Source organism: Pavona decussata, unplaced genomic scaffold (genome assembly GCF_977016875.1).
Source record: "Pavona decussata unplaced genomic scaffold, jaPavDecu1.1 SCAFFOLD_9, whole genome shotgun sequence".
NCBI lineage: Eukaryota > Metazoa > Cnidaria > Anthozoa > Scleractinia > Agariciidae > Pavona > Pavona decussata.
The window spans coordinates 493,440-516,682 of NW_028145432.1; the positions used below are offsets into that span (position 1 = coordinate 493,440).

General features: G+C 40.5%; 3 protein-coding genes across 4 annotated transcripts in view; all 3 read right to left on the reverse strand.

Moving 5' to 3' along the window:
- The window catches only part of LOC146488397 (polycystin-1-like protein 2), an 18,757-nt gene extending 18,086 nt beyond the window's left edge, over window positions 1-671 (reverse strand). For both annotated transcript variants that reach the window (XM_085117230.1, XM_085117238.1), the window contains exon 1: window positions 621-671. The gene's annotated coding sequence lies outside the window, so the exon portion shown is untranslated. The remainder of the gene's footprint in view (window positions 1-620) is intronic.
- On the reverse strand, window positions 179-18,597 carry LOC146488398 (protein sidekick-1-like). Its single transcript, XM_085115690.1, has 19 exons — window positions 18,534-18,597; window positions 17,794-18,081; window positions 17,104-17,400; window positions 15,837-16,136; window positions 14,308-14,604; window positions 12,718-13,017; window positions 11,164-11,463; window positions 10,264-10,560; window positions 9,403-9,699; window positions 8,341-8,637; window positions 7,705-8,001; window positions 6,758-7,054; window positions 5,679-5,978; window positions 5,126-5,422; window positions 4,436-4,735; window positions 3,714-4,010; window positions 2,812-3,108; window positions 621-911; window positions 179-234 (listed from the first exon to the last, which is right to left on the reverse strand). The coding sequence occupies exons 1-19, from the start codon at window positions 18,595-18,597 to the stop codon at window positions 179-181; spliced, it is 5,169 nt and encodes a 1,722-aa protein (XP_084971816.1).
- A 2,026-nt stretch (window positions 18,598-20,623) lies between these two features.
- Window positions 20,624-21,229, reverse strand: LOC146488399 (fibrinogen-like protein A). The gene has a single exon (XM_085115704.1). The coding sequence runs from the start codon at window positions 21,227-21,229 to the stop codon at window positions 20,624-20,626; it is 606 nt and encodes a 201-aa protein (XP_084971830.1).
- Window positions 21,230-23,243: the final 2,014 nt, after the last annotated feature.

Genomic DNA, 23,243 nt, shown 5'->3' on the forward strand with positions numbered 1-23,243 from the left:
GTTTTACACCGTCCAACGAGGACTAGCTGTCGAGGATTGAAGTGTTTACCGTATTTTTATAGAGTTACCCATCACAATCAACGAAAGCTAACGATTTTCGTATCAGTGCTTAACCTTAAATACTGTAGATCGGTGTGCTGAACCTTCAAATGATATTCCTTGCCCAGCTGAAGCTTTATCACTCGATCAGTTTTCTGTCAAATAAATGGGGTTCTGTTCCCGTGTACATACGTGCTATAACGATAAGGAATACGACATTGTATAAACCTCATAAGGTATCCAATGTCAGTTTCAGCTATGGAATTAAGTGTTAACCTGAAAGGACAGCGTACTCAGAGCAGAAGAAAGATACAAATGTTGTAGCTCCTTCTCTTAGGATTCCCTGTCACTTTACCATTATGATAATGCACAAAAGAGACATGTATCAGTTGTACAACAATTAAGATCATAGTACTGAAAAGAATCCTGATAATGCTACGCGACAAAGTACTGCAGCAGTACTGCTTTCATCATTTTCAACAAAAGGGTAAAAACCACATGACACTCCCCCTTTAATGACGAAATATACCCCGTGTGGGGACGGGCAAAGCAATATTGAGAAGTGAAGATTGATATCTTACCTCCTTCCTTGGTTCGTGCTATCACCGCTGTACTTTTTGGTCCTTCGGTTCCGACAGAGTTCACCCCCGAAACCCGTATGACATAAAGAGTGTAAATTTTAAGATCGCCTAATACAACTCCATTCTTTCGACCGGAGCGTGTTACTTGGAAATCATCCGGCGCGTCCGCAAGACTGTAGTATACATTATACACTACAATGGCTTGCTCGAAGATGGCACTCCAGCGGACAAAAAGACTCTTTTCACTGATTGCGCGCACATAGACTTCTCTCGGGGCCTGAGTGACAAGAGCTGGAAAACATAAATTCAATGTTTAGATGTTTTTTTTTTTTGTTTTTTTTTTTAATTTTTATTAACTATAGAATACTAAACTTTACTTACAATACTAACCATACCAACTTAAGATACTAACCTAAATTACAAAAAAGTAATAATAATAATAATAATAATAATAATAATAATAATAATAATAATAATAATAATAATAATAGTTACAATATTAAATTAAATTCTTCTACTGACAAGGTATGACTATTTTTTAGACTTACAATGAATTACAATTCACTCAAATTTACTACTAATACTATCATAATAGAAACAATACTTAAATACTTCTACTAACACTTACAATATACAGTTACACAATAGTTGCAATATTAAAATTAAATTAAAAGTTGTTACTAACGAAGAAGGAAAAAAAAGAGACTTACGATAGGTTACAGTTGCACTTATGAATGAAAATACCACACAAAAGTTTATGTGTAATGTGATTCTTCACATTAAATTGGGGATAGTACCCACTTTTTCTTAAAGAATTTTGTGTTATTGATCTTTCTTTCGGTTTCATATTTTATGACTATTTTACTTTGAAATCCTTGGATTTTGGGTCGAATCTGGGTTCTTCTGCAGTCCCATAGAAACAGTTTCCCAATTATTATAAAATAATTCAGTAGGTTAAGTAAAGGGCATGGTTTAGTTATAATTCCAAATAAAACATCTTGAAGAGTAAGACGAATTTGCTGATTTGAGAGTTGGTGCCAGTAATCTTGAAAATCATTCCAAAACTGTCTAACAAAGGGACACTGATACAAAAGGTGGTGTAAGGTTTCAGATTCTGCCAATGTTTAGATGTTACTTAACGCTAAGAACACTACATGCCAACCTCGCTTGTGTCTGATTAACGTTAAACATGGTTCAGTGAATACGGTATGTTATTCGAAGGAGCCAACTACTGCAAAGAATTACCTCGCATTGTTGGTCTAAATTTAACGTGCAACAGTGATTTAGTTTTTATAGCGAGCTACGTTTGTTTAACTTTACGAACAGGATCGGTTGCTTTTCCGGCAATCACAGGTGATCATGAACGCAGATTAGTCTAGCTTTCTAACAATAAGAACAACCACATGACGTTATGAAATCCATCAAAGTGGTTCGGCGATAATCTGTCTTACTGCTATAATAATAATAATAATAATAATAGTTTATTGGAATCCCTCTCGCAGCCTAAAAGGCTGAATTACAAGGATGGTCAGTTACAATAGTACAAGACACTACGGTATAAAGACATTCAGATAAATAATTATATAAATATGATTAAAGCACAAAAAACAGAGAAAACATAACAGAGAAAAGGATTACAACTGGTCTTGATACTTAATGGTGCAGAAATCTGCGAACCGCTTTGTCTTGGGGACAAAGCGCACCGGAACACGTTCGCCTGATCGGAGGCAGTACGGCCTGTCAATTGACACGCGAGGAATTAATGGCTTAAGGACAGGAGACGACAGGCAATCACGCTTGATAAAATTTATGCAAGCTTCTTCCCTTCTCTGGGAAAGGGCAGTGATGTGAGATTGAATTAGGGCTTCGTCATAGTGACAATTCGGTAGAATGATGCGTAGGGCCCTTTTTTGTACAGATTCTATAGCGTCATCTAAGTACTTTGGCAGAGCTGCCCACACAGGGCAAAATAATGTAAAAAAAAAAACAAAAACAACAACAACAACAACAACAATAACAACAACAACAGCAACAACAATAAAACACACACTAGAAGACTAGAAAGTAGAGAGAAAAAAAGATGGAACCGACGATCTGCAGTCTCTCTTTCTCACTCATTGCGTACACTACCTGTGATTGTGGTTTACTTAGTTCTTATGAGTGTGCGCATGTGTAAACAGATGCCTCTCACCTTCTTGGTCTGTTGTAGCAAGGGTCTGGATTCCAGGCCCCACTCCTCCAGAACTTACCGCTGACACCTCAACAGCATACTCAGTGTAGGCAGACAAGTTTCTTAGCTCTATGGTGTCTACCTGGAAGCCCACTGTCTCAGAGTTCCAACTATATTCCAAACTGCTGATGCTATAACTGATTTTGTATCCAATTGGCTCTCCGTTGAAATACTGTTGAGACACGTGACTCCATTTTATCATCAGGCTGGTGGTACTGTTGTTGTACGCGATGATGACGTCAGGAGCTTGAGATGGAGCTGTGACAAACAGAAGAAAAATTTAGAAAAGATTTAGGGGCCGGACGCTTTTTATTAAGCTGAAATTTTTTATTCAATCGGTTGAAATGCAAATGCAACGCGCGGAAAAGAACTGATATTTTTCCTTAACAAACGGACAACCTTCGGATGTACTTCACTTTTTTCCTTCTAACCGGTCAGATCGGAAATTACGCTTAATTTCCTCTTTGTTGTCTTCTTGCGCCATTACGTTAATTTTTTTCTCTACCAACGATATCGCAAATTTAGAAGGAATGGGAAAAGGCCTTCCATTTGACACGGAAACTTTCCGGAATTTCTAACCGAGTAGGTTACTAAGTAGAAAGTGTGCCCTAGATTTACATCTAGAAACTGGCAATGGCAACATAAGGTGTCGGTAATGACACACACACACATGGACTAAAAAATACCCGGGAAAATTGTAGCTGAGCCTTGCAACAGTGATGCCTTCGCAACCTTATGTCGCAAACACAAAGCTGCTAACGGAGCTGGGAATCATTTCATGACTGGCGAATTTCGCGCGCTTTCGTAAGTCCTGTTGCTCACATTCATAACTAAGCATGATATACTCAAACAATCAATTTTACCTGCTTCGTCTGTTCGAGCTATGGTCAAGGCCTTAGGTCCCACTCCTCCCGAACTCACCGCTGACACAGTGACAACGTACTCAGTAAATGCAGTCAGGTTGGTCAACTCCGTGAAGTTCTTCGTGTAGTTCACGGTCGCCAAATGAAATTGCGACTCAGAATCAACTGCGAAATAAGTGATTTGGTAACCAATGTACTGTCCGTTGAAATCATCCATCGACACGTGACTCCATGTGACTATGAGACTTGTAGAACTAGAATTGTTTGCGATGATTACGTCAGGCGCTTTTGATGGAGCTGGTGATGCAACCAGTGAAAGTGAAAGTGTTACAGAAGACCGAAACGTAATCATGAAGTGTTTGTAACATTTATAGCGGTACTTTCTCGTACTCATCTTACGTGGCGTTGTCTCTTCTTAAAGATCTAATTTGAGCATGTTCAGACATTTTTTGTTTTGCCCGCGTCATCTCTTTCAACCAGGGTCAATTACTCTTAGACTCGCCACTGACACAGTAATGACATATGTAAAAGGTGCAGTCAAGTTGATCAGCTCAGCGTTGTTGTTTCGTTAACTTTTTGGTATCCAATACGCTTACGTTCAAAAAACTTTAACGGTAACTACGAGGCTTGTAAAGCTGGAATTGCACGTAATGTTAACAACATGAAAACATCAAAAGTATTAATAACAGCTGAACCTAGATCTATTGTGAGCATTATTGTACCTTCGTCGTGTGTGCGAGCTGTGGTCGAGTTCCCCGGCCCCACTCCTCCTGAACTCACCGCTGACACAGTAATGACGTACTCAGTAAAAACAGTCAGGTTGGTTGTCAGTTCGGTGTTGTTTGTCCTGTAGTTCACAGTCACATTCCTTATTTCCCAGCTGCGACCGACTGGATAATAACTGATTTTGTAACCAATGCACTGTCCATTAAATTTTTTCTTTGGCACGTGACTCCATTCTACCACAAGGCTTTTGGAACTGGAGTTGTACGCAATGACGACGTCAGGCTCTTGAGATGGAGCTGACGAAAGCGAGAAGAAAATGAGAAAAATGAGTCATTTGAGTAGTATTTTGTACATTTACCACGCATACGGCTCACAAACAAAATTTGCAATTGACTATCAAGGAATGGTACAGCACAATGCTTTCAAATACTACTTTTGATTTCTTCATGAGTTTTTCAGAAATCCTGACCAGGCGTCGCCACGTATATTTTGGAAGGACACAACCTTCTGTAAACCAGTACGTTCGCCGCGCAAGTTTTTGATACGTTGATGGCGGCGCTGCGCTGAAACTCCTCGACTAATAATCAGTCTAACAGTGAGGTAGATTCCAACAATTTTGATTATTTCCAAGAAAAATAGCACATTGTACATTGAAGTATTTTCAGGTTCTCATTTTAACTACTAACCGTCTGCATCTGTTCGAGTTGTGGTCGATGCCCCAGGTCTTACTCCTCCTGAGCTCACTGCCGACACTTTAATAAAATACTTCGTGAAAGGCGTCAGATTGGCCAGCTTGGTGTAGTTTCGGGTGTAGTTTACAGTTTGGAATCTTAATCTCTCCTTCAATCCAGTTGGATAATAACTGATTTGGTATCCAACGGGATGTCCGTTGAAATACTGCCTGGGTAAGTGACTCCATTTTACGACAAGGCTTTTTGAGCTGGAGTTGTAGGCGACGATGAAGGCAGGCGCTTGAGATGGAACTGACAGAGAGAAAGGCAGCAAGTAGTTTAGAAGTGCTCAAATGAAGCTATTAAGGAAAGTTACGTGCTGCTGAGTGTAGCAAAGTCATCGAGCCCTCGCTGGAACATAACATTTGTACATTTAGGGCACTCTGTTGGAACAGACCAAACCTCGAGTTAAACATTTTGTCATCAGGCCTCCCAACGTTGTTAACAAATAAATAATAACATTCCAAACTCTGCATCAAACAGAGCATTCTCAAATAAATTACTGTACCTGCGTCGCCTGTGCGAGCTATTATTGTGTTCCCAGGCCCCACTCCTCCTGAACTCACCGCTGACACAGTAATGACGTACTCAGTAAAAACAGTCAGGTTGGCTGTCAGTTCGGTGTAGTTTGTCCTGTAGTTGACACTTAAATTCCTTATTTTCCAGCTGCGACCGACAGGATAATAACTGATTTTGTATCCAACGCGCTTTCCATTAAATTTTTTCTTTGGCACGTGACTCCATTGTACCACAAGGCTTTTGGAACTAGAGTTGTACGCTATGATGACGTCAGGAGCTTGAGATGGAGCTGGGGGAAGAAGCAGGTGGTGAGATGTTAAAATTGTTACAGACGCCCGTGAAGCTGATTGACTAGTGCATAATTTTTTGTTCTACCTTTTTTGTTCACAACTCCAGGTTAAGTTGCAATAATTTAGGTTTTATGGCGAGCTACATTTGTTGCTAACTTAACGATCAGGATCGGTTGCTTTTTCGGCAATCGCTGGTGAACGCAGATTAGTCAGGCTTTCTAAAAATAAGAACAACCACATGACGTTATGAAATCCAGCAAAGTGTTTCGGCGATAAATCTCTTTTACTGCTCCCACAAACAAAAAATATAACGTAAGAAAAAACAACGACAACAACAACGATAAAAAACCCCGACACACAAAGACTTGAGAGTAGAGAGAAAAAAAGAAGGAACCATCGCTCTGCAGTCTATCTTGTTCACCCATCATGTTCGCTGCCTTTGATTTTGGTTTATCATAGTTAATTAAAGGCAATGGTTATGAAGCCTGACAAACTTCTTTGTTAGATGTTTTTGGCAGCATTTTTGACCTTGACCGTGCACAAACAAGAACTGATTTTGCAATGTGTTTGGGCAACTGACCAATACAAAAGTTCCTGTTAAGATATTTAATTGTAGTGTAACCCGTAAAACAAAAGATTGTCCACGGTCGCGGCCCTTCCAACATAAATTGCAGCACACCATTGTTGTAATGGCAAGACTTCATAACCAGACCCTCAGTATACTATGGGCTTACGTACTTCATACGAGTGTGAGTATGTGTAAACAGATGCCTCTCACCTTCTTGGTCAGTTGTAGCAAAGGTCTGGATTGCAGGCCCCACTCCTCCAGAACTTACCGCTGATACTCTTACTGCATACTCAGTGTAGGCAGACAAGTTTCTCAGCTCTATCGTGTCTACCTGGAAGCCCACAGTCTCAGAGTTCCAACTATCTTGCAAACTGCTGATGCTAAAGCTGATTTTGTATCCAATCAGCTCTCCGTTGAAATACTGTTGAGACACGTGACTCCATTTTATAACCAGGCTTGTGGTACTGGTGTTATGCGCGATGATGACGTCAGGAGCTTCAGACGGTGCTGTGACGTAGACAGTGTATAAATAGATTTAGTTTACTTTACTTTACTTTACTTTAGACATGGAAACTTTCAGAAAGGAGCATAGTAAGGGACGCTTTGCAGCAAATTTTTTTTGTTTTAACCGGTTTAAATGTAAATGCAACGCGCGGATCAAATAAAAAATTTCGAGAACAAACAGACAACCTTCGGAGGTACTTCACCTTTTTTCGTTCTGACCGGTCAGATAGGAAATTATCGTTTAATTTCCTCTTTGTTGTCTTTTGGCACCACCCTTGCGCAATCACGTAAATGATAATTCAAGTATGGATGGAATGGAAAAAAGTATTTTCTTTTGACACGGAAAGTTTTCGGAATTTACAACCAAAACTCAATTTTGGCTAAATAGAAAGCGCTGCGTGCCTTAGATTGACATATAGAAACTGGAGCACGAAAGTGTTATTCTCTTGGCAATGGCAGCATAGCGGTGTCGAAATTGACACACACACACATAAAAATCTTAGTAGAAGCCGTGCAACACTGATGCCTTACGTCGCAAGCACAAAATTGCTAACGGAAGTGGGAATCATTTCACTCGAATTTCACGCGCTTGCGCAAATGCTGCTGACCTCATTGTTAAATAAGCATGATAGGTTCAAAATAATCGATTTTACCTGCTTCGTCTGTTTGAGCTATGGCCAAGGCCTTAGGCCCCACTCCTCCCGAACTCACCGCTGACACAGTGACGACGTAAACAGTAAATGCAGTTAGGTTGGTCAGCTCAGTCAAGTTCGTCGTGTAGTTCACTGTCGCCAAATAAAATTCGGAGTCAGAATTAAGTGCAAAATAAGTTATTTGGTAACCAATGTACTGTCCATCGAAATCATCCGTCGACACGTGACTCCATGTGACTATGAGACTTGTAGAACTAGAATTGTTTGCAATGATTACGTCAGGCGCTTTTGATGGAGCTGGTGATGCAACCAGAAAATAAATTAATGAGAGATGAAACATAACCAAACTTGATAAACGTCCTTATTTTTATGTTATTCCTGGCGACGGGGTTCCTTTCTTCATCAGTGTAACACAGTTTAAACAATGTGCAAGCTAGGGTCCAGTCTCTTTATGAACGGGCAATAAGAGCCAACACAAGAAGGAAAATGAAAAACATAAAGACTAGTAAGTGGAGAGAAAGAAAGAAGGAACCGACGATCTGCAGTCTCTCTTGCTCACCCATCGCGTACGCTGGCTGTGATTTTGGTTTACTTGCTTCTTACAAGGGTGCGCGTGTGTAAACAGATGCCTCTCACCTTCTTGGTCTGTTGTAGCAAAGGTCTGGATTCCAGGCCCCACTCCTCCAGAACTTACCGCAGATACTCTTACTGCATACTCAGTATAGGCAGACAAGTTTCTCAGCTCTATGGTGTCTACCTGGAAGCTCACAGTCTCAGAGTTCCAACTATCTTCCAAACTGCTGATGCTATAACTGATTTTGTATCCAATTGGCTCTCCGTTGAAATACTGTTGAGACACGTGACTCCATTTTATGACCAGGCTGGTGGTACTGGTATTGTACGCGATGATGACGTCAGGAGCTTGAGATGGAGCTGTGACAGAAAGAAGAAATACTTAGAAAAGAGTCTGGGACGCTTTACATTAAACTAAAATTTTCGATTCAATCGGCTAAAATGCAAATGGAGCGCGCGGTTCAAACGGAAATTCTATTCCGTCACTGCACTAAGGGCTCACGTGAGATAGTATTGCGCCTGCGCGAACTCAGTGTGTAACCGCCTTTGAAGGCGAACAGACGTTTGACTCAACACGCTATAAGAAATTACATTTTGGAAAGCAATAATTTGCAATGATTTGGTTCAAACGGATTAAACAGAAAATTTCCGGAACAAACGGACGACATTTGGAGGCCAGAACCAGAAAGTTCAAAACAGAAATTAAGGTTAATTTCCTCTTTGTTGTCTTTTGTCGCCAGCAATGCGTCATTATGTAAGTAAATTTTGTAAATCTACGATTGATATTGCAAGTTTAGAAGGAATGGAAAAAAGTCTTTCCATTTGAATCCGTAAGTTTTCCGGGGATTCCAACCGAAACTTTTGGCTAAATGGAAAGCGCCGTAGATTTACATCTAGAGACTGGAGCACGAGATTGTGATTCTTTTGGCAATGGCAGCATAAAGCGTCGATAATGCACAACTACATGGATTGAAATACAACAGAAAAAATGTATCGTAAGCACAAACTAGGCTGCCCACGAACTGATTGGAAATCACCTCACGACTGGCGAATTTCACACGCTTTCGCAAGTCCTGTTGTCTTTATTCTTACTTAATCATGATATGTTCAAACAATCGATTTTACCTGCTTCGTCTGTTCGAGCTATGGTCAAAGCCTTAGGCCCCACTCCTCCCGAGCTCACTCCTGACACAGTGACGACGTACTCAGTAAATGCAGTCAGGTTGGTCAACTCCGTGAAGTTCGTCGTGTAGTTCACGGTCGTCAAATGAAAATCCGAGTAAGAATCAGCTGCGACATAAGTGATTTGGTAACCAATGCACTGTCCGTTGAAATCTTCCTTAGACACGTGACTCCATGTAACTTTGAGACTTGTAGAACTAGAATTTTTTGCGATGATTACGTCAGGCGCTTTTGATGGAGCTGGTGATGCAATCAGAAAATAAATTGGTGAGAAGTGAAAGCGTTACAGAAGACTGTAACGCAATCATGAAGTGTTTGTAACAGTTCTAGCGGTACTTTTTTGTCCTCACGTTACGTGGCTTTATCTTTTTTCAAATTTAGGCTTGTAAAGCTGGAATTGTACGTAATACTAGCATCATGAAAACATCAGAAGTATTAATACAGCTGAACCTAGATCTATTGTAAGCATTACTGTACCTTCGTCGCCTGTGCGAGCTGTGGTCTTTTGACACGGAAAGTTTTCGGAATTTACAACCAAAACTCAATTTTGGCTAAATAGAAAGCGCTGCGTGCCTTAGATTGACATATAGAAACTGGAGCACGAGAGTGTTATTCTCTTGGCAATGGCAGCATAGAGGTGTCGAAATTGACACACACACACACACAAGCTAACCAAATCGTGCAAATTTGCACAATTTGTTGTTCTACTTTGAATTCTCGTCCCCGCATAGTCTTTGCTAAATCTGGTTACTCCGGTCAGTTTACCTCGGATCTATTATGAGCATGCTCAAATAATTTTTTTACCTGCATCATCTGTTTGAGCGTTGGTCAACTTTCCAGGCCCCACTCCTCCTGAACTCACCGCTGAAACATTTATGACATACGTAGTAGACGCAGTCAAGTTAATCAGCTCAGCGAAGTTTTTCGTGAAGTTAACAACTACGAAACTAATATCCTTCTCCGAATCAATTGGGTAATAAGTGATCAGGTATCCAATGCACTTTCCGTTGAAGGCTTCCTTAGACACGTGACTCCACTTGACTACGAGGCTTGTAGGACTGGATGATGACGCGATGATGACGTCAGGAGCTTGAGATGGAACTGAGGAAATAGGACAAAAAATGAGTCATGTATGTACTATTTTATGCAGTTACTACGTATGCTCTTTGAAAGTGAAGTTTACAGTCGACGATCAACAATTATGGTTCACCTATGGATTTTTATCGAGTGTGATTGGTTTAAATTGATCGCATGACGGTACAGTGTTTATTCGAAGAGAGAGACTATAAGCGCATCCGACGTTAGTACTCGCTCGCTAAACAAAAAGTTTCATTTATCCTTCCAATTTATCAACAAACAGTATTTATCCTGTACGATATTGATTCGTCATATCATTTCGATCTTTCTCCTTAAAAATCAACTTGGCAATCTGTAGATTGGAAATGCCAGTGTCAGTCAAAATTTTCAATGGTTCTTTCAATAGCTTAGAAATCGTGTGTTTAGATGTGTTTTTCTAAGACAAAACCGGTTTTTAAAAAAGTACGTTTACTATGTGTTTTTTTTTTGCCGGGAAGTTGTATCGGCTAAAACCTTGCAATTAATACTTAGTACGGTGAGGTGGCTCAGAATTTTTTGGATTACCCCCAATTAAATAGCGCATTGCACGAGTTGTGATAGTTTTAGGTTCTCATTTTAACTACTAACCGTCTGCATCTGTTCGAGCTGTGGTCGCTATTCCAGGCCCCACTCCTCCTGAGCTCACTGCCGAGACGTTAATAAAATACTGAGTGAACGCCGTTAGGTTAGCGAGCTCGGTGTATGTTTGGGTGAAGTTTACAGTCACTAAACGTAACTGGCTTCCCTCCAATCCAGTTGGATAATAACTGATTTGGTATCCAATGCGTTTTCCGTTGAAATACTGCCTGGGGAGCTGACTCCATGCTACGTCAATGCTTTTTGAACTAGAACTGTAGGCGAAGATGACTTCAGGTGCTTGAGATGGAGCTGAGAAAGAGAAACGTAACAAGTAAACTAGCCGGATTCGAATAAATACATTAAGAAAAGTTACGAGCTGGCTAGTGTAGCAAAGTTACCGATCCTTCGCTGCTATACGTCATTTCATCGCGTGTTCTGTTGGTCACCAGCGCGCTCGTCGTTGTCACGTGCACGGTTTGAAAGCAAAATTTGCATGCAGTTGACTATCAACAATTCCCCACTCCAGAAACGACGGGGAGACTGGTACGAGTGAGAAATTATGGGATCGTTTGTGTAGAGGGATGGAAATTGCGCCAATGAATAAGTGCATTTCTTGGCAGTCAGTTGTGTAGGAAATACTCTTTTAAGTGAAAACTATTTAACAAGAGCGTTGCTAGAGTCCATGTATCTATCCAAACAATCCCACAGTTGCTTACTCGTTCTAATCTTCTCGCAGTTTCTGCAGTGGAAAATAATGTTTCACCACTAATTTTTCACCGAGTTTGATTAGTGACATGATAAAGTTCATTCGCTGGGAGGACTATCAGAGGAAAGTGTCCATCCGGCTGAAATAACCGGATGGATAGCACTCGTCCGTGATGGAAACCTCCAATTCATTCTTCCAATTCATTAACAAAAAAGTTGCTTTGATCATTATTTTATCCTGCACGTTGTTCATTTGTTCTTTGTTTGAAACTTTCGTCTAAATTAGTAAGCCGTAAATTCGAAATGTCAGTCCTAGACTATTGGTCTGATTGTTGCCCCTTTAAAACTAGTACTGCAATATTTGTTTTAAGAACATCAAATTGCCGCTGGGGATCTATAACCCGATAGCCACTCGACAGTAACACTCTGCTTTTTTAAACAACACAGCAAAACGCCACTTTTGATTTCAAATCTTCGTTTATCAGCCAATGCCTGATTGGAGATTTTTTTGTAAGATACAACCATCAGTAAACAAGTACGTTCTATGTGTTTTGATTGAGTTGATCGCTGCTTAAACCTTGCAATAAATGATCTTTACAGTGAAGTGGATCTAAATTATCTTGATTATTCCCAAGTACCGTGGCCTGCGTAGCTACCGATCGAGCGAAACCCGGAGTGGAATAAGGAAGAGGCGATTTTCACCGCTAATAGAGACGTCCCTTCCAAAACTTTATATTCGCGCGCCAATCTCGTACCTAGATCCTCTTATTCCCAAGACAAGACTGGGTACGATATTATTCGCACAGTTAGTTGCTATTTTTTCTGTGGTATTTTTAGGTTCTCATTCTAACTACTAACCGTCTGCATATGTTCGAGTTGTGGTCGCTGCCCCAGGTCCCACTCCTCCTGAACTCACTGCCGACACATTAATAAAATACTCTGTGAAAGCCGTCAGGTTAGCCAGCTCGGTGTAGCTTTGAGTGTAGTTTACTGTCACGAAACGTAACTGGCTCCCCTCCAATCCAGTTGGATAATAACTGATTTGGTATCCAATACGTTTTCCGTTGAAATACTGCCTGGGGAGCTGACTCCATGCTACGTCAATGCTTTTTGAACTGGAACTGTAGGCGAAAATGACTTCAGGTGCTTGAGATGGAGCTGAAAGAGAGAAAGGTAGCAAGTAAATTAGCCGGACTCGACCTAAATACATTAAGAAAAGTTACGAGCTGGAGAGTGAGGCAAAGTAACCGAGCCTTCGCTGCTACACCTTTTTCATTTCACCGCGTGTTCTGTTGGTCACCCGGGCCCTCGTCGTTGTCACGTGCACGGTTTGAAAGCAAAATTTGCATGCAGTTGTCTTTCAACAATTCCCCATTCCAGAAACGACGGGGAGACTGGTACGAGTGAGAAATTATGGGATCGTTTGTGTAGAGGGATGGAAATTGCGCCGATGAATAAGTGCATTTCTTGGCAGTCAGTTGTATAGGAAATACTCTTTTAAGTGAAAACTATTTAACAAGAGCGTCGCTAGGGTCCATCTATCTATCCAAACAATCCCACAGTTGCTTACTCGTTCTAATCTTCTCGCAGTTTCTGCAGTGGAAAATAATGTTTTACCACTTATTTTTCACCGAGTTTGATTGGTTTAAATTGATCGCGTGACATGATAATGTTCATTCGCTGGAGGGACTATCAGAGGATAGTGTACATCCGGCTGAAATAACCGGATGGATAGCACTCGTCCGTGATGGAAACCTCTAATTCATTCCTTCAATTCATCAACGAAGAAGTTACTTTGATCATTATTTTATCCTGCACGTTGTTCATTTGTTCTTTGTTTGAAACTTTCGTCTTAAAGGTTAAATTAGTACGCTGTAAATTCGAAATGTCAGTCCTAGACTATTGGTCTGATTGTTGCCCCTTTGAAAGTAGTACTGCAATATTTGTTTTAAGAACATCAAATTGCCCCTGGGGATCTATAACCCGATAGCCACTCGACAATAACAATCTGTTTTTTTAAACAACACAGCAAAACGCCACTTTTGACTTCAAATTTTCGTTTATCCTTTAGGTGGCCCGACAATGCCTGATTGGAATTTTTTTTGTAAGACACAACCATCAGTAAACAAGTACGTTCTATGCGTTTTGACTAAGTTGATGGCTGCTTAAACCTTGCAATAAATGATTTTTACAGTGAAGTGGATCTAAATTATCTTGATTATTCCCAAGTACCGTGGCCTGCGTAGCTACCGATCGAAACCCGGAGTGGAATAGGGAAAAGGCAATTTTCACCGCTAATAGAGACGTCCCTTCCAAAACTTTATATTCGCGCGCCAATCTCGTACCCAGATCTTCTCATTCCCAAGACAAGACTGGGTACGATATTATTCGCACAGTTAGTTGCTATTTCTTCTGTGGTATTTTTAGGTTCTCATTTTAACTACTAACCGTCTGCATCTGTTCGAGTTGTGGTCGCTGACCCAGGCCCAACTCCTCCTGAACTCACCGCTGACACTTTAATTAAATACTTCGTGAAAACCGTCAGGTTAGCCAGCTCGGTGTAGCTTTGGGTGTAGTTTACAGTTAAGAATCTTAATCTCTCCTCCAATCCAGTTGGATAATAACTTATTTGGTATCCAATGGGATTTCCGTTGAAATACTGCCTGGGCAGGTGAGTCCATCTTACGACAATGCTTGTTGAAATGAAACTGTAGGCGACGATGAAGGCAGGTGCTTGAGATGGAGCTGACAGAGAGAAAGGCAGCGAGTATATATCAAGCCGGACTCAAATGAGCCCAGTAAAAAAGTTAGGAGATGGCGAGTGTAGCGGACTCATCAGGCCCTTACCGTACCACTGATCATCTGATCATTTAGCGTATTCTATTCCCACGGTCAGATCATGACCTTGAGCAGTACACCTCTGATTGGCTCCTCCTCGTGTAAAAATTTTTCCGTCGGGCCCTCCAACTTAGTCAACAAATACATAGCAGATTCTGCATTTTCTCAGTCCGTGGCAAATTAAAAGGTACATTCGGAAAATGAAAATCGGAGTTCTCCTATCAGGAGTCGAACCTAAGACCTTCCGATTACTAGTTCGGATGCTCTACCACTGAGCTACAGGAGACTCGTGGGAGCTAAGGCCATTAAACTAGGTTCATGGGACAAACATCATGCACACTGCTAGGATTGGAATGTCGATGAGTGGTATATGTGAAATAAATGTGACACAGGCATACTTGGAAAAAAGAAAATTAATACTTTGATATATATCCTTATTACTTTTTAACGAAACCGTTCTTCAGTTACCAGTTCAGCTTACATTTGGTCTGTTGCGAGCGTGCTGAAACAATGGGTTTTTTTCTGCATTCGTAATATTCTGGCTGGCAAGCATGAGTTTGTTGGCGCCTTTTGAGTCACGTGACCACCCTGCTTGTATCTTATAAACTCTCTATGTTTGTCAATGTCGAGTCACTCAAATTAACGACTGTTTGTTGTTTTGGGCTGCCTTTCAAGCGTTTATCGAGCGCTGTTGGATGTATTTGGATTCAGCGAAGATTCTACATATAGAAACGTACTTTATTATTGTTTATTGCTTTTCAACCTTTTCATACAATGTATGAAAAGCTGGAAATAAAAGGAAGCAATTTTGATAACTGGAAGGAAGTGACACCATAGCATGATTCGAGTTCTAGAACACTAGCGTAATATGAAAAAAAAAGCAATAAAACTGAAGGGAAACAAGGGTCACGCTACTATATACTTGATTAAACTCGCGCCATTGGTAAAGATGTGTTCATTGCCGCGGCATGCAAATACTTTTTTTTCTTCATGGCATGCTTAATATGAATATGAAGATCAATAATCTTAACCTTTAAATATCAATTTGGAATGTAGTTACATCTATTACATGGTATCTTAACGAAAAGTATCAATAACAGTCGATCGAACCCAAATCTGATGTGTTCAAAAAGTTGTACCTGCATCGTCTGTTCGGGCTGTGGTCGATTTACCCGGCCCCACTCCTCCTGAACTCACCGCTGACACAGTAATGACGTACTCAGTAAAAACAGTCAGGTTGGTTGTCAGTTCGGTGTTTTTTGTCCTGTAGTTCACAGTCACATTCCTTATTTCCCAGCTGCGATCGACTGGATAATAACTGATTTCGTATCCAATGCGCTTTCCATTAAAATCCTGCTCAGACACGTGACTCCATTCTAACACAAGGCTTTTGGAACTAGAGTTGTACGCGATGATGACGTCAGGCGCTTGAGATGGAGCTGATGAAAACAAGAAGAAAATGAGAAAAATGAGTCATTAAGCTACTGTTTATGCATTTGCCACGCATTGGTTTGAAAACGAAGTTTGCAGTTGACTAACTGCGTGTACAAATGTTACTTTTGAATGTAAATTTTTCGTCATTTCTTTACGGAAAAGCCTCACAAAGTATGGTCAGCTATGCTTTAAAGGACACAACCCTCCGCAAACAAGAAGTATATGCTTTTAACAAGTTGATAGCGGCGCTGTGCTGAAGCCTTCTAATTAACAATTAGATTATGAGCTCGAGATTTCTATCGCGTGATAGTTGATGAGGGCGAAGCCCGAATCAACTATCACGCATAGAAATCGAGAGCGAATAATCTAATTGTTTTAGTATAAATCTACTAGTCGTTCAAAACTAAACAAGTAAATTATCTATTTCCTCATCGCAGACACTTCGAAAACGCGACGAAGCGGCCGCCATTTTGTTGAAAACCGCTACTCACTATCTATCACAGAATAGATAGCGAGTAGCGTAGCCAATCAGAGAACGGCATTCGTGATAGAACACTAGTAGATTTATACTAATTGATATTAGTATAAATCTACTAGTGTTCTATCACGAATGCCGTTCTCTGATTGGCTACGCTACTCGCTATCTATTCTGTGATAGATAGTGAGTAGCGGTTTTCAACAAAATGGCGGCCGCTTCGTCGCGTTTTCGAAGTGTCTGCGATGAGGAAATAGATAATTTACTTGTTTAGTTTTGACCGACTACTAGATTTATACTAAAACAATTAGATTATTCGCTCTCGATTTCTATGCGTGATAGCTGATTCGGGCTGCGCCCTCATCAGCTATCACACGATAGAAATCTCGAGCTCATAATCTAATTGTTAAATAGTTACAGTGGGGTGGATCAAAATTAGGTTGATTAAGGCCCAAAACAAAATAGTACATTGCTTTGTGATTATTTCAGCTACTAACCGTCTGCATCTGTTCGAGCCGTGGTAGATACTTCAGGCCCCATTCCTCCTGAACTCACCGCTGACACATTAACAGAATACTCAGTAAATGCAGTCAGTTTGGGCAAGATGGTGTGGTTTTTGGTGTAAGTTACTTTAAGAAATCGTAACCTATTCTTCAATCCAGTTGGATAATAACTGATTTGGTATCCAATGGGATTTCCGTTGAAATACGGCTTGGACACGTGACTCCATTTTACCAAAATGGTTTTGGAGCTGAGGCTGTAGACGAGGATGACATCAGGTGCTTGAGATGGAGCTGAGAGAGTGAAAAGGGGCGAATAATTTAGCTAAACGCGAATGAATACATTGAGAAAAGTTACGAGTTGGCGAGTGTAGGAAAGTCACCTGTGCCCGGTTGTTCAAAGCACTATTAAGCTAATCCTGGGTTAATTGGCGATTAGAGTTAGTCGGCTTTCGAACCGTACCGGGACCTTTCCTTTGCCGACGCACGTTCAGTCCAGTTACCAGACTAGCTAGACCTATCGTGAGCATGCTGAAACGATTTCTTTAACTTGCCCTAACCCTTTGAATGCCAACCCAGGTTTAACCCCTGCAACCGGCGGCCATATTGGATTTGCTGCTGGATACCCTGGCTCCCGGCAATGACTTTAAATTTCAGATTTTTAAATTATCTTGTTACATTACCAACCTCTATCCGGGTCTGTGGTGACATTGATGCTTTGCGAACTCGAAACACCTCTCTGCTCATCCGTCAACCCATGGACTGGATAAACCTTTATTACGTAGTTTGTGTTGCTATGGAGCCCATCTATATGGATAAAACTTTTATTCCAGGCAACCCACTCACTGAACTTCGTATTTTCAATTAGTACCCTATAGCCGAGAATAAAGGGCTCTGGTGATGAGTTCCAGTATACAAGGACACTTTCAAACGTGACATAACCAGCTCTCAGTCCTCTTAGCTTAGAAACAGAAACTAAAAAAAAGAAAAGCCAACAGGTTAGCAAGGCAAAATTTACTAAATCAACATTACCCACTCTTTTAAGCGAATGTTTAGTTTAGAGCTCGTTACTGAGAGATTTTCTCTCGAGGGACAATACTTTTGACTGTGATTAAGCGAAGAACAAACTGATTGGGGAACGTTTACGTTCAAAAGTTTGTTTTGCATAATGCGAAAAATTGTTTCCTTGGAAAAACTAAACATGATATAATGACATATTCGGTTGGGCAACGGTTGATCAAATCCAGAGGTCGTGGGTTCGATTCCCGCCGAGGTCGAAGACGTTTTTCTTTGCCTCGTGTGGTCTCCCATTTCCTAACTAGGGCTAACGCTCATGAGAATTTCATGGGTTTACTTTAGCTCTTTAATAAAACTGCATAGTTAATTATCTAAACCATCATTTATTCAGGATGTTTACTAGTTCTTACTTGTAAAGCGATACACGTCAGACGCGTTTGCAGCTCCTCTTCCACCGAAACAGTTTCCAGACATGTTCAGCCATCGGAGGGAGGTGGAAAGATTCCCGCCTCCAAGACACCTGCCTCCATCGTGTACAGCGAACAATTTTAGCCCGCGTGACCAAGCTTTTGCTGCGCATGTCTGGACAGGGTGAAGCCCTCCTTGGTACGTTTCCTCTAAACTGAATGGAATTTCAAGCCAGTTTCTCTGTGTGAACTCGGTAGAAAAACAGCCCAGCCTTTCAAAATGCACTAAAAAGGCAGAAATTTACTATAAGAATTAATAGTTAACGCTTAGCACTCTTCACCGACACTGAAGTAAATAATTGTTTTAGTACTAGGCCAAATAGTGGATATTCAGATTCAATTTATGTTAGTCCGGCCTTATGGGGGCTAAATCCAAGAGAATAACGAGAGATGAAAAGCAAATACTACCCAAAGCTTGAGTAGCCAATCAGAGCACACCAATTAACAAAATCGACGGCAGTTTTCTATGGTCTATACTCTTACCGACCATAAAATGATGTTATAAAATGTTCAAAACTAAAGTGGAACCACTAGCAACAGGCGAGTGGTTTCACTGCCAAGTTTTGAACATATTATGACTGCATTTTATGGTCTATAAGAGTTTAGCATACCTCAGTGACCGACTATCGCGTAACGCGCAATCTGATTGGCTACACAGGTGCCGTCTATCGATCGATAGACGGCAGTTTGTCAGGGCGCGAGCGATTTAGCATGCATCATTGCACAAATATATCAAAATTTATGAAATAAAAAGATTTTTTTGCTTCATAGATCGATCACTGAGGTATGCTAAAACAATTAGACGGCTCGCTCTCGGTTTCTATCGCCTTTGATAGTTGGACCTCGCCAACTATCGGCCGATAGAAACCTCAAGCTCGCCGTCTAATTGTTAAATAGATCATAGAAAACTGCCGTCGATTTGTTTTTAAAATAACATGATAAAATAGCTTTATTTTTCGTTGACTACTCACCAAATTGAGGCTCCACAAAACAGTTTGTCTCGTTTCCAGCTGTGGTGCTATCAAAGCAACATTCACGCGCCAAGCACTCTTCTGCCGTGATTTCTGACCATCCACACTCGACTCTTGTTACGTTCAATTGGCAACGAGCTGTGAAAAAAAAAATGATCTTAGCGTCACCTAAAAAGGCGTAATAAAGATTCTGTATCATGTCTGACTTGGAAGGAAACGTTAAAATAATTTTATAAAAGATCGATGCTTCCAGAATTTAGTGGAACGTTTGCATTTGAATATTACATGTGCTCTTATTGCACTTGCTTGTGCTTCTAAATGATACATATGCTAGCTCAGTTTACCAATTTATGAGTTTGCCATAGAAAGTTAAATTTTCGACACGTATATATCCTATTTTGAAACAACTCCAAACTTAATCGGATTTTGATTATTGTTCGTGTCTAAACTGTGCTACATTCGATGCATGAGAGACGTTTTGAATGCTTTCCAGAGAGCCAGAAATCATGATGTAACGAACCTACATGCAGAGAATTGGTAGGTTCATTGAAATTAATAACATGCGTCTGGATATTTTACCATTTTATCACAGTAAAGCAAACAATCAGTTTTCAAGGTTTTTCAAGTTATAACTCTCTCAGTCCTGAAATTCGAAATGCAACAAGTACCGCCTCCTTTTGTAGTAAGCTGAAAGCATTCCTCTTATCATAAATATTTATTTATTTACCTCTGTTTTTCACTTTCATTTTCGCTTTATTTATTTATTTATTTATTAGCCTAACTATAATTAATATAACTAAGTAATATATTTTTAAGATTTACTGTAGCTCTGCCTTTTAGTTTGGTCCCATGCGTATACTTTGTTCTAATTACTTAACTGAGGGAGCCCATTCCTTATAAGCCCGTGGCTTCCCATGGGCTTCCTCGCCATTAAAAAATAATAATAATTTGCAATTGTAAACTTTTTTTTTTTATGGCAAAACAATAAACTAAACTAACTAGACTAAACTAACTTTTGAAGATGACTTGTGCACAGACTTGTGTTGCACTAATTACAGACCTTCATACAATTACTATGATGAACTGCCGGCGTTTTGTACTAGGCTGATGAAACTGAACATTACAAAGTAACTGACTTTGTATATTACTGTTTTTATATAAGTATATTTGACCCTTACGTGATCTAAGTTTAGTTGGTTTGATTTTCATAGCAACCTTAACCGTGCCAAATCTCTTCAGCATGTTGTTCAGGTCTGCTGTATAACAGTTTCTGCCATACCACCACGCTCCTCTATTCAGCCGTGCGCATGACTGTCGTAAAACCTTGTCATTGTCTTTATCCCATGTAGAGAATGCAGAATTGTTAGCATAAAGCAGAATATTACTTAAATTGCCACTATATTGTCCTACGAGAAGTGTGTAGTTCTTAAATGACAAACGAAACCTGTCGTATTCAGTGTAAACATGGCGTCCATCGACTAAGAACATTTCAATTCTCAGAGTGTGCTCTCGAGCCAATGTCAGAGCGGACAACACACGATTTCCAAGCCAGAAATCGAACCCTTGTTGGCCAAATCCCTGCTCGTATGAAATCCAGTCCCTATAAAGGTTGACCGAGATATTGATGCGTTGTTGAAACACGAGCCATCCGCCATTTCGATCCTCCATGTCACACCACACCCGAGAATAGCCAACCACGATCCCGCCTGGCAAGGGTGTCAGAGGCGGTGTCCTTATAGTGTAAAGACCATCCGAGCGATGTCCATGTGCAAAGAGATCTGCGCAGCTGTCGACTGGGAGAAAAAAATTAGCTTCATTTATGAGCAAAGTACATTAACTAAAGGATAGAAAAGGGAGGGGATAGGGGGTTACAGTGGCGAGCATCGGGGAGGGGCCCCGGGAACACGATCCCCCTTATTTTTCAGATCAGAACCGAGATATTTCGTTTCACGAGGTCGAGCGTTCGAGATGAAGATCTAGATCAGCCACTGGTTTTGTGTCCAGGTTATATTTTGCCCCCCCCCCCTCCTCCCGCCCCCCGCCAAAGAAAAAAGCCATTCAAAACTTACCAGATACTAAATAACTAAAAGGTTAAGCAAAAGCTCGATTCACGTTATATTCGCGGACACTGTAACAGGCCATTTCCGAGTTGCTTTGAACTTCATTAGAAAGCGAGGCTACGTGCAAAGCTTTTCATGTGAAAATAAGTTTTGTTTGCATATGAATGTAAACTAAATTTCATGATCAGAATGAAAGCTATGCACGAAGCCTCGCTTTCTTAATGAGGTTCAAAGCAACCCGAAAATAGCCTATTGTGTAAAGTTCCCGTTTTCCGTAAGAAATTCGGACGCCTCTCGGTCCGACCAGTTTTTCTGTACCTCACTCAGAGACGGGACCAAATTTGAATTTGCGGCCCGATAGTATTGTAAATTGAAAATGTATATATGGCATAGCCACTAAATCAGGAGGCTAGCTTCGAGTGGATGAAAAACCGATTCAAAATTTGTACGGATGAAATTTTATCAGAACAGCTTGGATCCTTGCTGGTAGGTCACTGTCTCAATACAATTACAGCCTTCTTTATTGATAACTTACGACACTTGAAGTCACCAGGGTCAATTGTACCAACTTCGATTCCTTTCAAATGAGGCGGCCTTACGCATGTTCCGCTGACTAGCGCTGACCAAAGAGAAGGAATTATGCTGCAGTCACATATTATTGGGTTGTTGTCGAGCAGGCTGAAAAAGCATATCATTGATAGTTATGTTTTGCAATCAAAACTATATCAGCTTTAAAACGAAATTAGAAAATATACGAGGTGATAATAAAAGATCATTCGTTTAAATGCTTTTACATCGAACAGGCATGAAATTTTTGTTGGAGCTGAGCTTCATGTCGCCATTCGCCTGCTTTTTCTGTTTTCATTTTTTATTGCTGTCATTATTTTACGGGAATTAATTTCTGTGATTCGGAAGCGCTGATATTTTGGCAGATAACTGATTTTGCGATACCCAGCAGGCCCTAGTCGTGTGTCAGTCAAAATTCTTAACAATTAGTGCGATGCTAAAACAAAAAGGTACACCAGCTCGAGATGCTGATAAGTGCAAAAAAAGCAAAAAAGGAAACAATGCGCCTTCCCTTGAGCTTACTGAGTTTTATCAACTGATCGCACCGTTCCTTCATATTTGGAACTACGCCAGTAATCCGCAAAATAAGAGAGGCAAATCACTCGGCTCGCCAAATAAATACAGGTCAGGAGAAAAGGAATTTCTTGGCTGGCGATCGCCAACATCTCTTGCTCCTAGTTCCAACAAGAACGACAACAACAACAACAAACAAGCAAAACAAAACCACACACGTTTGAAAGTGAGTTTGTTGCAGGATTTCCTAATGTTAAGTTACTGCTGAAATTCGTTGAGGGATTTATAAAAGGGAAAGGGCAATTTTGAAAACCATGCCCAATAATAATCTCAGTTTTCATCAACAGCTTACACTTTTAGCAGTCGTCCAAGTATCGCCTGAAGCTCATAGCTGCCTGGTGTGGTGATATTGTTGTCTCTGAGATCCCTGAGAAAAATAAATAAATAAAAACAAAATGGGCGTAGGAATCAGAATGAACGCAAATTTGACTTCATAAACGAGTCAATAAATCATGAACACATACATGGTTTATTGACTCGTT

What these genes read in the sequence shown, in the direction of transcription:
- LOC146488398 (XM_085115690.1), bottom strand. Translation starts at nt 18,597, where the DNA reads ATGTCTGGAAACTGTTTCGGTGGAAGAGGAGCTGCAAACGCGTCTGAC. An exon ending in TGACGTGTATCGCTTTACAA is followed by an intron (nt 18,082 to 18,533) that starts GTAAGAACTAGT and finishes TCTTTTTTTTAG; the next exon opens with TTTCTGTTTCTAAGCTAAGA. An exon ending in AGCTCGCACAGGCGACGCAG is followed by an intron (nt 5,423 to 5,678) that starts GTACAGTAATTT and finishes TCTCTCTGTCAG; the next exon opens with TTCCATCTCAAGCGCCTGCC.
- LOC146488399 (XM_085115704.1), bottom strand. Translation starts at nt 21,229, where the DNA reads ATGGAGGATCGAAATGGCGGATGGCTCGTGTTTCAACAACGCATCAAT.